Raw genomic sequence first — 14,412 nt, forward strand, 5'->3', positions numbered from 1 at the left:
AATACGTAACGGTTTCGTATTTCACTGAAAGAATAAACGTTTTGTTTTCGAAATGATAGTTTCCGGATTGGGCCATATTAATGACCTAAGGCTCGTATTTCTGTGTGTTATTATATTATAATTAAGTCTATGATTTGATAGAGCAGTCTGACTGAGCGGTGGTAGGCAGCAGCAGGCTCGTAAGCATTCATTCAAACAGCACTTTCCTGCATTTGCCAACAGCTCTTCGCTGTGCTTCAAGCATTGCGCTGTTTATGACTTCAAGCCTATCAACTCCCGAGATTAGGCTGGCAATACTAAAGTACCTATTAGAACATCCAATAGTCAAAGGTATATGAAATACAAATGGAATAGAGAGAAATAGTCCTATAATTCCTATAATAACTACAACCTAAAACTTTTTACCTGGGAATATTTAAGACTCATGTTAAAAGGAACCACCAGCTTTCACACGTTCTGAACAAGGAACTTAAACGTTAGCTGTTTTACATGGCACATATTGCACTTTTACTTTCTTCTCACTTTGTTTTTGCATTTTTTAAACCAAATTGAACATGTTTCATTATTAATTTGAGACTAAATTGATTTTACGGATGTATTATATTAACTAGTGATTATGTTAAGATTGATTTATTTTTATTAGATCAGATTAATGCTAGCTAGCACCTTACCTTGGCTCCTTGCTGCACTCGCATAAAAGGTAGTCAGCCTGCCACGCAGTCTCCTCGTGGAGTGCAATGTAATCGGCTGTGATCGGTGTCCAAAAATGCTGATTACCGATTGTTATGAAAACTAATTCATCGGCCATTCCGATTAATCGGTCGACCTCTAGGTGAGATGTTACGTATCTCAGTGTTTAGGTTGAGCCAAGACATCAGCAGCTTTATTTGCAGTGAAATATCTAAGATCTTAGATCCTAGAGCCTAGATCCTAGATCCTAGAGCCTAGATCCTAGAGCCTAGATCCTAGAGCCTAGATCCTAGACACTAGATCCTAGAGCCTAGATCCTAGAGCCTAGATCCTAGAGCCTAGATCATAGAGCCTAGATCCTAGAGCTTAGATCCCAAGTCCACAGTCTAAATGGCAATGCCTTAATACTATGACATACATATGAAACACATTCAAGTTGAACCTTATTTATTAGTTATCTTCAATACAATGACAGCGGTTTACTTTCAGCTTAGAATACCGCATGGTCATGGCTTTATTTATGGGCACAGGGATCTTGTTCAAGTTGTTCTCAGGTGACGTCAGAGCTTAAGAGGCCGGGCATGAACAGCTGTTGTGCAGGGCGGGTGGGTGGGTGGGTGGGTGGGTTCAGAGGAGGGGCTGGGGGTATGTTCCGTCCTGGTCTAGTTCTATTCTACCATATTTGTCGGGTAAGATTCAAACTCTATTTCTGCTTGTTTGGGTGTGTCGACGTGGTTCCCATGTACAGTATAGAAAACAAGATAACGTTGATTTGACCTAATGATCTTTAGGTGGTCAACTGTGGCGAAGTTCGAAAATAACTTGAGATATAAATAGCGTTTGGCTGCACTGTATTTGTAAATGCATGTTAACAGTGTGCCACTCATGCCGTAGAGCAGTAGGAATTTTATTTTTTATTTTTTTTTATTTTATTTTACCTTTATTTAACCAGGCAAGTCAGTTAAGAACAAATTCTTATTTTCAATGACGGCCTGGGAACAGTGGGTTAACTGCCTGTTCAGGGGCAGAACGACAGATTTGTACCTTGTCAGCTCGGGGGTTTGAACTCGCAACCTTCCGGTTACTAGTCCAACGCTCTAACCACTAGGCTACGCTGCCGCCCCATAGTTATAGACTATTTCTGGTGTCTCTATTGTCTTACCAACACCAACGTTTTGGTATACATTGTTATGATAGCTCCACAGTGCCCACACTGTTACGTAGATAAATAACCAGTAGTTTCTCTACTGGTCAGATTAGGGAAATTTACTCAGTTGATTAGATGTTTAAAGGAACTCGTAAAGGTTTGGCATTGTTTGCATTTGGTTCAAATTCCATTCATATTTCAACATGGACTCAGTGATAGGAAATAAGAAAGTCAAAAAAGTAAACACTAAACAAAAACAAAAGTAAAATATATTAAGGTAACAGGTATGTTATGTTATCCCTCTGTAATAACTTGTAATCATCACATCACTGTTACCTAGTATAGATTGATAAGAAGTGAATAGTCAGTGTATTGTTGGTCTATCGTCCCTCGCAGTCTTTTTCTGTCAGAACCATATGACACAAACACAGATTCAGGAGACTTGTGATGTTTTGTACATAAGAACCAAAAAAATATAGCTCAGTTTTGCCTGCTGTATATTGAATTGTGCATTTTATGTATGTATTTACAGCGTTGTTGTTTATCCACAGTGGACTCCCAGCATAAGATGACTCTCCAGTGGACTGTGGTGGCGATCTTCCTTTATGTGGAGATAGCTGTCATTCTGATCCTTTGTCTGCCTTTTATATCTGCCAAGAGGTACTGTGGGGAATCATATCCTAGAATTTAACCAGATTGAAGTGTCAAGCCTTCTCTTGTGACATTTGGCCAAAACTGTAACATTTACAGTCCAATCCCAAATTATTGGCACCTTTGATGTTTTTTTAGCAATATACAGTGGGGCAAAAAAGTATTTAGTCAGCCACCAATTGTGCAAGTTCTCCCACTTAAAAAGATGAGAGAGGCCTGTAATTTTCATCATAGGTACACTTCAACTATGACAGACAAAATGAGAGAAAAAAAAATCCAGAAAATCACATTGTAGGATTTTTTATGAATTTATTTGCAAATTATGGTGTAAAACAAGCAGACTTCCAAAGTTGTGGCAAAATGAGGACAACAAAGTCAAGGTATTGGAGTGGCCATCACAAAGCCCTGACCTCAATCCTAAAGAACACTTGTGGGCAGAACTGAAAAAGTGTGTGCGAGCAAGGAGACCTACAAACCTGACTCAGTTACACCAGCTCTGTCAGGAGGAATGGGCCAAAATTCACCCAACTAATTGTGGGAAGCTTGTGGAAGGTTATCCGAAACGTTTGACCCAAGTTAAGCAATTTAAAGGCAATGCTGCCAAATACTAATTGAGTGTAAGTAAACTTCTGACACACAGGGAATGTGATAAAAGAAATAAAAGATGAAATAAATCATTCTCTCTACTATTATTCTGACATTTCACATTCTTAAAATAAAGTGGTGATCCTAACTGACCTAAAACAGCGAATTTTTACTAGGATTACATGTCAGGAATTGTGAAAAACTGAGTTTTGGCTAAGGTGTATGTAAACTTCTGACTTCAACTGTATATACAATTCAAATGCTGAGCTATAATGTAGCAAACAAATTGGGTAATTATATTATTTTATACTAATAGAATTGATCAGAGAAAGACATTTTATTAAACAAGTCACCAGTTTTTGTCTCAAAAAGTTAGGGGTCAAAATTATTGATACCCCTAAACATTCTTATAAATAAAGTAGTCAAATGTTGAGTATTTGGTCCCATATTCCCAGCACGCAATGACCACATCAAGCTTGTGACTCTACAAACTTGTTGGATGCATTTGCAGTTTGTTTTGGTTGTGTTTCAGATGATTTTGTGCCCAATAGAAATGAATGATAAATAATGTATTGTGTCATTTTGCAGTCACTTTTATTGTCAATAGAATATGTTTCTAAACACTTCTATATTCATGTGGATGCTACCATGACTATGGAATATCGGGAACATCGGGAATATCGGGAATATCGGGAATATCGGGAATCGGGAATATCGGGAATATCGGGAATATCGGGAATATCGGGAATCGGGAACATCGGGAATCGGGAATATTGATGAGTGAGAAAGTTACAGAGAATGAAAGATCATCCCCCAAGATATGCTAACCTCTCACCAGGTCAGCATTTCTTGGGGGTATGATCTTTGACCCTCTGGAACTTATTTACACAGACATATACAAAGAACCAAGTAACTTTGGTACAATCCCTTGTTGTCTATAACCACTCATTCTCTAAGTTTCTAACTCTTACTTGCGCTTTTGCAGATGGCGATCACTGTTCAACCTGAGTATATGGAACTGGTTCGCTCCGTATTGGAACAGGGGATTCTTTACCATGATACTCATCCTCATCATTCTCTTCTGTGGTAAGTCATCATACTTGAAGTATATTGAATGGGTGTTTGGTATGGCAACACTGAATCTGTTGTAGATAGATAGTCAGAAAGTTTTCCATAATGGCACCTTTTTATAGGATTGTGGGTTATTCTCCTTGTTCTATAGTTTCATCTCATAGTCTAGTGACATATTATACACATTAGAAGACATACAACTTTTTATTGTTGGACATAAAAGACCAGAAAACCAGCTCCAAGGGATTTAAATTTTGGAAATGTGTTCCAAAGTATTCCCAAGCGTTCTAGGGAGATTTACAGTATGTGATCTTATACAAATGTAAACAAGGTCTGAAATTATTATGTTTTTGTCAAATATTACATCTGTCTGGGCTTCATGCAGTCAATTGCAGGCTGGTCCCTGTTACCGTAGCGATGGCCACCTGGTTTATCAGAGTCAAATTGTTTGGAATTATTTTGCGGCCCCCTGACCATCGGCAGCTGAATCTAGTGATGATCCCTGCTGTAATGTGCTATAGTTGCTACACGTCACTGTTACACCTGTTCCCTGTTTCCACCCTAAGATGCTCTGAGAGAGGTGAGGCAGTGCTCCAGAGCAGTGCACCGTGGGAAACGGCCAGCGTATTAACTTCTGCCTGTTGTTACACTAGTAATCAGTCCTCTATGCTCCGTATGGCGGCAGGTAGCCTAGTGGTTAGAGCGTTGGACTAGTAAGTTCAAACCCCCAAGCTGTCATGGTACAAATCTGTCGTTCTGCCCCTGAACACTGTTCCTAGGCCTACATTGAAAATTAGAATTTGTTCTTAACTGACTTGCCTACTTAAATAAATAAATAAATAAAAATACACTGTTCCCATGTGAGAACCCTTTGAATAACCTTTTTTTTTTAAAGAGCGTAGCTATAGACACTAATACAACTGTGCCCTGTACCTCCCTCCTAAGATGCTCTGAGAGAGGTGAGGAAGTACTCCAATGCAGAGCCCATGGGAGAAGCCAAGCTGAACCCCAACCTGTTTGACCACCTCCACATGAAGCTGTTCAGAGCCCAGAGGAACCTCTACATCTCTGGCTTCTCCCTCTTCCTCTGGCTGTGAGTCCTACTTTATATTATCACACAGGAAAGTCAGGTTGGTTTATCATAGATGACATGCAACAACTTCCTGGGGTTAGGGCTGTGGTTGAAGCTAGTTAGGGTTGAACTGGGATGTGACCATTAAGTTAGGGTTATGGTCAGGGTTGTGGTCAGGGTTGCAAAAGGTTTTCCAGAAATCCAGGTGGAGGATTCCTGAATGTTCTGCTCATTCCTTCCTGATTCCACAAATCTTCCAACCGGGATTTCTGGAAAACTAAGGACTTTTGGGAAAGTTCCCAGAATGTTTTAACCCTTGTTATGGTTGAGGCTAGGGTTAGTTCGGGTTAGTGTGTCACGCATTTATCACTTCTTGCCCCTGTAGTGTGATGCGGCGTGTGGTGACTCTGATAAACCACGTGGCCGTCGCGACGGTAACAGGGACCAGCCTGCAAACCCAGGCGGAGAGCGCCAATCAGGCAGCCAAGAAGTACCAGGAGGATAACCTGCTTCTGAAACAGGTGAACACCAGCGTCAGGAAGAGGGCCTGGAAGGGGCATTATCTGACTTTATATGTACAGTAGAGAGTCGATAGTCATCTCTCGTGGAAGACTTAAAACATAGTTAGAAAAGTTTAACAGAGTTAAGCTAGCCAAGGAGTTGTGAAGGGTATTTTTGTCAGATGATGTCATTGTTGTGTTTCTTGTTTGTGTGCACTTTATTGCACCATTATGTCACCATGTGATGTACGAAATTGTTTTCCTAACTGACATATAAACCATTCATTCATGAGAACCTTTACCTCACAATAAAATAACTAATATAAGAAAGTGCTGTCTGCTCAGGCTCTGCTGGATGAGGAGAAAAACACAACTGCAGGCAAACGGCTACTGAGGAAGGAGGCAGAGAAGTTGATGGAGGAACTGAAGACTGCAGAGGATGGTGGGTAAATCAGGAAGTGAATCAAGAATTAAACTGTTTAATGTTTACTTTACGTTTTTTTTTTTTTATTAACTGAATTTATATGGAATTGACCTCCGAACCTGTCTTCAAATCAAGTTTTATGTGTCACATGCTTCATAGACTAACAGTGAAATGCTTACTTACGGGCAGTGGTGGAAAAAGTATTCAATTGTCATACTTGAGTAAAAGGAACGATATCTTAATAGAAAAAGTAAAAGTGAAAGTCACCCAGTAAAATACTACTTGAGTAAAAGTATTTGGTTTTAAATATACTGAACTATCAAAAGTAAATTGAATTGCTAAAATATACTTAAGTATCCAAAGTCAAAGTCAAATTACACATCATTTTGAATTACTTATATTAAGCAAACCAGATGGTGCCGTTTTCTTGTTTTTTTATTTATTTCAGAAAGCCAGGGGCACACTCCAACACTCAGACATAATTTACAAAAGAAGCATGTCTGTTTAGTGAGTCCACCAGATCAGAGGCAGTAGAGATGACCAGGGATGTTCTCTGTTTAGTGAGTCCGCCAGATCAGAGTCAGTAGGGATGACATGGGGTTATTCTCTTGATAAGTGTGTAAATTGGACCCTTTTCTTGTCCTGCTAAGCATTCAAAATGTAACGAGTACTTTTGGGTGTCAGGGAAAATGTATGGAGTAAAAAGTACAATATTTCTTCAGGAATGTAGTGAGGTAAAAGTAAAAGTTGTCAAAAAATATAAATAGTCAAGTAAAGTACAGATACCCCCAAAAACTACTTAAGTAGTACTTTAAAGTATTTTTACTTAAGTACTTTAATATAGACGAGGAATAAATAAACAATGACAATAACTTGGTAATAACTTGGCTATATACACAAGGTACCAGTACTGAGTCGATGTGCAGGGGTACGAGGTAATAACTTGGCTATATACACAAGGTACCAGTACTGAGTCGATGTGCAGGGGTACGAGGTAATTGAGGTAGATTGAGGTAGATATGTACATATAGGTAGGGGTCTCGCATAGGGCTGTTGTGATGATTGTATTACCACCACACCAGTGATCTCGAGTCATGAAGGCTGTTAAATTCCACATGACCATTTAGTCACGATAATTAGGTTTCTCCAAGCTCTGATGCTACTGGTGCTCATTAGTAGCCTACCAAACGTGCTAACTTCCTGGTACTCAGCACTCCATTGTCCCTCTAATCACTCTGACATCAATGTAAATGTTTTCAAAATGTAATCAAACACTTCACGAGAGCCCATGAGCTCATGTTGTGCAACATTTCTATAGGCTTTGCAATTGCGTGAGAAAACAGAGTGATGGCCTCTATTAAAAAGAGGAGGATCCTATCAGCTTTCTATAGGCTAGGCCGACTACATTTATTTCTCAACTTTCCTAATACTAAGCACATTGCTTATCTTTTCAACAGGAGTATAGCCTACCTGGCTGACATGAAAATGATCCATGGGAAAAGGGTTCTCCATTTGCTATTTAAATCCAGAGATGACATGTATTTTTCCCCTGCCTCTGTTTCAAGACAGGTGCATGATAATGGTCCATTCTAAAATAAAAACAAATGTCACTCATACTATATTATTTAGTATATGTAAAGACAATATTAAATCAAGAATAATGTGAATTGTATATTAGCACTTCACTTCCCAAAGTGTCTGTCTTCCCCTTTAGCCTGTGGAGAGCCATGTGAGTGAGAGGTCCTTCAGAGCACACAGCACTCAGGGAGAAGGGAACAAAGGAAATGTTTTAATGGTACATTATGGACGGAAAAAGGGGATGACGCCAGGAAATTCGAGGCATTATCAAGTGCTTGTCAAATTGTGAATGAGAGACTGATGAAGTTTGTACAACATCCGCAAAAAAACAAACAAAGCAGAGCTTTCAATGCCTTTCAATGCCTTTCAATGCCTTTCAATGCCTTTCAATGCCTTTCAATGCCTTTCAATGCCTTTCTCAAGAAACTATTTTCAAATCATCAACAGAGTTGCATTATGCAGCCTTACAATGTATTAAACATCTAAAACATATATATCTATATATATAGCCCAGCGTTTATAGAACGACTAACGTTACATTAATAACTCTAAATGAAGCATATCTGTGTCTTTGTCAACCGCTCAACACAGAAAAGCTGCATGAGCAACACTCCCTCAAATCGTTTAGAGAAAATATCCTTTCTTTTTTATACAGCTTTGTTCAATTGTATTCTTCATACTATAAAACATTATAAAATAATACCACGGAATTCTAACTAAATCTTGTCTGCTAAATGAACTAGTGTAGCCCACAGCCGTATAGCATGGCCAGATCAGGACCTAACATAAGGACAACTCAGAGTAGGCTATTCTGTTCTTCTAAAACAGACTACCTTATATTCATATCATGTATCTTTAGACCTGTCTAAATTTGTTTTATTTATTGTAAAGATGGAGGCTGTATCACATGGATTTATTAGACTTGTTTAAATGTAGATGTTCCACAAGTCTGCAACAGTGGCTTGTAGGCTATGTGTGGAAGCCAGGAGATGCTAAATGTGTTTATGTTAATTAACTGTCAATTACCGTGAGACTGACAGTTATTTGATTGACAATCACCAGGCTGACGAAATTTTGTGACCTAAATAGCCCTAGTCTAACACATCAGAATAATAGCTTAACTTCTGCACATGTATGCTGTTGTATCCAGTTTCAAAGACAGTTGTTATGTATAAAAAAATCTATATGTCAGTATGCGTGAGTGAAGTGTATGTTGTCTGTGCAGCTGTGCGTAAGTCTAATGCTGAGGTGGAGGCCATGAAGAGGCAGGCTAACGGTCTGACAAAGGAGTATGACAGACTCTTGACAAAGCACAACGAACTACAGGTAATACACACACACACACACACACACACACACACACACACACACACACACACACACACACACACACACACACACACACACACACACACACACACACACACACACACACACACACACACGCACACACACACAGTCTTGTAGAACTAACCTTGTGGGGACACACAATTCAGTCCCATTAAAAATCCTAACCCGTACCCTTAACCTAACCCTAACCTTAACCTTAACCTTAACCCTAACCTTAACCTAACCCAACCTTAACTCTAACCCTAGCTCCTATCCCTAACCAAAACCTTAAGCCTAATTCTAACCTTAAGCCTAATTCTAACCTTAAACCTAATTCTAACCTTAAACCTAATTAAGCCTAATTCTAACCTTAAACCTAATTCTAACCTTAAGCCTAATTCTAACCTTAAGCCTAATTCTAACCCTAAACCTAATTCTAACCTTAAACCTAATTCTAACCTTAAACCTAATTCTAACCTTAAACCTAATTCTAACCTTAAACCTAATTAAGCCTAATTCTAACCTTAAACCTAATTCTAACCTTAAGCCTAATTCTAACCTTAAACCTAATTAAGCCTAATTCTAACCTTAAACCTAATTCTAACCTTAAGCCTAATTCTAACCTTAAGCCTAATTCTAACCCTAAACCTAATTCTAACCCTAAACCTAATTCTAACCTTAAACCTAATTCTAACCTTAAACCTAATTCTAACCTTAAGCCTAATTCTAACCTTAAACCTAACTCTAACCTTAAGCCTAATTCTAACCTTAACACTAATTCTAACCGTAACCCTAAACCTCCTTCTGGGGACCAATAAAATATCCCCAGTTGGTAAAATGTTTGTTCATTTACTATTCTTGTGGGGACTTCTGGTCCACACACACAAAACACACCCGCGCACACACACACACACACACACACACACACACACACACACTGTCACGGTTTTCTGTAGGCAAAGGAGAGTCGGACCAAAATGCAGCGTGTAAATTGCGATCCATGTTTATTTAAACAGAAGCAACACGAATCTAAATACAAACACTACCAAAACAATAAACGTAACGAAAACCGAAACAACCTATACTTGTGTAAACTAACACTGAACAAGGACATCAGGACACTAAGGACAATCACCCACAGACACACAGTGAAACCCAGGCTACCTAAATATGGTTCCCAATCAAAGACAATGACTAACACCTGCCTCTGATTGAGAACCATATCAGGCCAGACATAGAAATAGACAAACAAGACATCCAACATAGAATGCCCACCCAGCTCACGTCCTGACCAACACTAAAACAAGGAAAACACACACGAACGATGGTCAGAACGTGACACACATGTCAATGCATCATGGTAGGCATATTTGTGATTGGTTTTCAATTCATTTGACCCTAATCTACCCCCAATAAATGAATCGCAAATAACTTTTCACCAACATTGGTAGGACTGATTTCATCACTTGACTGTCTATTTTTATTGATATTTATTCATTTATACTGTATTCTGTTTATGACTATTTGAAACGCAGAATCTTCAGGCTGGAGCTGGAGACAAGAAGGGGCAATAATGACTAGATCCAAATCGTTGATCCAGATGACTAGTGTCAAAGACAGAAGGTAGCCAGCCACAGCTGTTATGACTTCACATGGAGACCAGCTTTTCAGCTGAGCAACTCTTCATTCATCTCTGTCTTATGTATACTGTACTGTGCATGGGAAAAGGTGCAGTTATTCAACACTTGTTATTCAATGTTTCCACATTGTATTTGTATTGTAACTAAGATAGAGAGCTAAAATTGTGTCATGTTTGAAGAAGGAACCGAGGATTTTTGCGTCTGTAAACGTATAGTCTTCCTTCTCTGGAGCTCGTGTAATGTCCTTGGTTTGCTTTGCCGTTTTAAGTCATAGTATATAGTACATTAGTACTTTAAAAGTATAATACTTGTGTCGTATATACTCAAAGTACATTATGCTAATATGCAGAGCTTTCGGCTTATGAAATGCAACATCCTGTTTTACATCTGTATCCAGGGGGCAAAATGGGTTGAAATAATGTCACAGTTTACAAGCAGAACTGGTTACGTGGAGGGTATACCCTCAGATCAACTGTGAATATGTTTTTGCTGTGTACCATGAAGTGGCATGATCCTCTTGTGTTCAATGATTAAAATACAAACATTTGAACAAATCTGACACTTGAGGCATTATGTACAGTATAAGGAAAGCACAAACTTAAGAGGTATTGTAGATGAGATGTGGGAAGACAGGACAGGTAATGTAGATGAAATGTGGGAAGACAGGACATGTATTGTAGATGAGGTGTGGGAAGACAGGACAGGCAATGTAAGAAGACAGGACAGGTATTGTAGATGAGATGTGGGAAGACAGGACAGGTATTGTAGGTGAGATGTGGGAAGACAGGACAGGTAATGTAGAAAGACAGGACAGGTAATGTAGATGAGATGTGGGAAGACAGAACAGGTATTGTAGATGAGATGTGGGAAGACAGGACAGGTAATGTAGAAAGACAGGACAGGTAATGTAGATGAGATGTGGGAAGACAGAACAGGTATTGTAGATGAGATGTGGGAAGACAGGACAGGTAATGTAGAAAGACAGGACAGGTAATGTAGGTGAGATGTGGGAAGGCAGGACAGATGTGGGAAGACAGGACAGGTAATGTAGAAAGACAGGACAGGTATTGTAGATGAGATGTGGGAAGACAGAACAGGTATTGTAGATGAGATGTGGGAAGACAGGACAGGTAATGTAGAAAGACAGGACAGGTAATGTAGATGAGATGTGGGAAGACAGGACAGGTATTGTAGATGAGATGTGGGAAGACAGGACAGGTAATGTTGAAAGACAGGACAGGTAATGGGAAGACAGAACAGGTATTGTAGAAAGACAGGACAGGTAATGTAGATGAGATGTGGGAAGACAGAACAGGTATTGTAGATGAGATGTGGGAAGACAGGACAGGTAATGTAGAAAGACAGGACAGGTATTGTAGATGAGGTGGGAAGACAGAACAGGTATTGTAGATGAGATGTGGGAAGACAGGACAGGGTAGAAAGACAGGACAGGTAATGTAGATGAGATGTGGGAAGACAGGGGAAGACAGGACAGGTAGGTGAGAGACAGGACAATGTAGATGAGAAAGACAGGACAGGTAATGTAGATGAGATGTGGGAAGACAGAACAGGTATTGTAGATGAGATGTGGGAAGACAGGACAGGTAATGTAGAAAGACAGGACAGGTAATGTAGATGAGATGTGGGAAGACAGAACAGGTATTGTAGATGAGATGTGGGAAGACAGGACAGGTAATGTAGAAAGACAGGACAGGTATTGTAGATGAGATGTGGGAAGACATGACGGGTAATGTAGAAAGACAGGACAGGTAATGTAGGTGAGATGTGGGAAGACAGAACAGGAAATGTAGATGAGATGTGGGAAGACAGGACAGGTAATGTAGAAAGAGAGGACAGGTATTGTAGATGAGATGTAATGGAAAGAAGACAGGACAGGACGGGTAATGTAGAAAGACAGGACAGGTAATGTAGGTGAGATGTGGGAAGACAGAACAGGTAATGTAGATGAGATGTGGGAAGACAGGACAGGTAATGTAGAAAGACAGGACAGGTATTGTAGATGAGATGTGGGAAGACAGGACGGGTATGTAGAAAGACAGGACAGGTAATGTAGGTGAGATGTGGGAAGACAGAACAGGTAATGTAGATGAGATGTGGGAAGACAGGACAGGTAATTGTGTGAGATGTGGGAAGACAGGACAGGACAGGTATTGTAGATGAGATGTGGGAAGACAGGACAGGGGAAGACAGGACAGGTATTGGATGAATGTAGAAAGACAGGACAGGTAATGTAGAAAGACAGGACAGGTATTGTAGATGAGATGTGTGTAGAAAGACAGGACAGGTATTGTAGATGAGATGTGGGAAGACAGGACAGGTAATGTAGAAAGACAGGACAGGTATTGTAGATGAGATGTGGGAAGACAGGACAGGTAATGTAGAAAGACAGGACAGGTATTGTAGATGAGATGTGGGAAGACAGGACAGGTATTGTAGATGAGATGGTAATGTAGAAAGACAGGACATGAGATGTGGGAAGACAGGACAGGGAATGTAGAAAGACAGGACAGGTATTGTAGATGAGATGTGGGAAGACAGGACAGGTAATGTAGAAAGACAGGACAGGTATTGTAGATGAGATGTAGGTAATGTAGATGAGATGTGGGAAGACAGGACAGGTAATGTAGAAAGACAGGACAGGTATTGTAGATGAGATGTGGGAAGACAGGACAGGTATTGTAGATGAGATGTGGGAAGACAGGACAGGGAATGTAGATGAGATGTGGGAAGACAGGACAGGTAATGTAGATGAGATGTGGGAAGACAGGACAGGTATTGTAGATGAGATGTGGGAAGACAGGACAGGTATTGTAGATGAGATGTGGGAAGACAGGACAGGTAATGTAGATGAGATGTGGGAAGACAGGACAGGTAATGTAGAAAATCAGGACAGGTATTGTAGATGAGATGTGGGAAGACAGGACAGGTAATGTAGAAAGACAGGACAGGTATTGTAGATGAGATGTGGGAAGACAGGACAGGTAATGTAGAAAGACAGGACAGGTAATGTAGGTGAGATGTGGGAAGACAGAACAGGTAATGTAGATGAGATGTGGGAAGACAGGACAGGTAATGTAGAAAGACAGGACAGGTATTGTAGATGAGATGTGGGAAGACAGGACAGGTAATGTAGAAAGACAGGACAGGTATTGTAGATGAGATGTGTAGGACAGGACAGGGAATGTAGATGAGATGTGGTAAGACAGGACAGGGAATGTAGAAAGACAGGACAGGTATTGTAGATGAGATGTGGGAAGACAGGACAGGTAATGTAGAAAGACAGGACAGGTATTGTAGATGAGATGTGGGAAGACAGGACAGGTAATGTAGATGAGATGTGGGAAGACAGGACAGGTAATGTAGAAAGACAGGACAGGTATTGTAGATGAGATGTGGGAAGACAGGACAGGTATTGTAGATGAGATGTGGGAAGACAGGACAGGGAATGTAGAAAGACAGGACAGGTATTGTAGATGAGATGTGGGAAGACAGGACAGGTATTGTAGATGAGATGTGGGAAGACAGGACAGGTAATGTAGATGAGATGTGGGAAGACAGGACAGGTATTGTAGATGAGATGTGGGAAGACAGGACAGGTATTGTAGATGAGATGTGGGAAGACAGGACAGGTAATGTAGATGAGATGTGGGAAGACAGGACAGGTAATGTAGAAAATCAGGACAGGTATTGTAGATGAGATGTGG

At 40.1% G+C, this 14,412-nt stretch overlaps 1 protein-coding gene across 1 annotated transcript; it reads left to right on the forward strand.

Annotated features, from left to right (window-relative positions):
* The first annotated feature begins 1,271 nt into the window (after positions 1-1,271).
* Positions 1,272-11,241, forward strand: LOC139383147 (B cell receptor associated protein 29). Its single transcript, XM_071127509.1, is given in 9 exon segments — positions 1,272-1,307; positions 1,310-1,379; positions 2,389-2,497; positions 4,059-4,159; positions 5,090-5,237; positions 5,602-5,737; positions 6,062-6,158; positions 8,944-9,044; positions 10,583-11,241. Coding segments are annotated over 9 exon segments (837 nt in total). The 3' UTR covers positions 10,622-11,241.
* Positions 11,242-14,412: the final 3,171 nt, after the last annotated feature.

Source organism: Oncorhynchus clarkii, chromosome 2 (assembly GCF_045791955.1).
Source record: "Oncorhynchus clarkii lewisi isolate Uvic-CL-2024 chromosome 2, UVic_Ocla_1.0, whole genome shotgun sequence".
Classification (NCBI taxonomy): domain Eukaryota; kingdom Metazoa; phylum Chordata; class Actinopteri; order Salmoniformes; family Salmonidae; genus Oncorhynchus; species Oncorhynchus clarkii.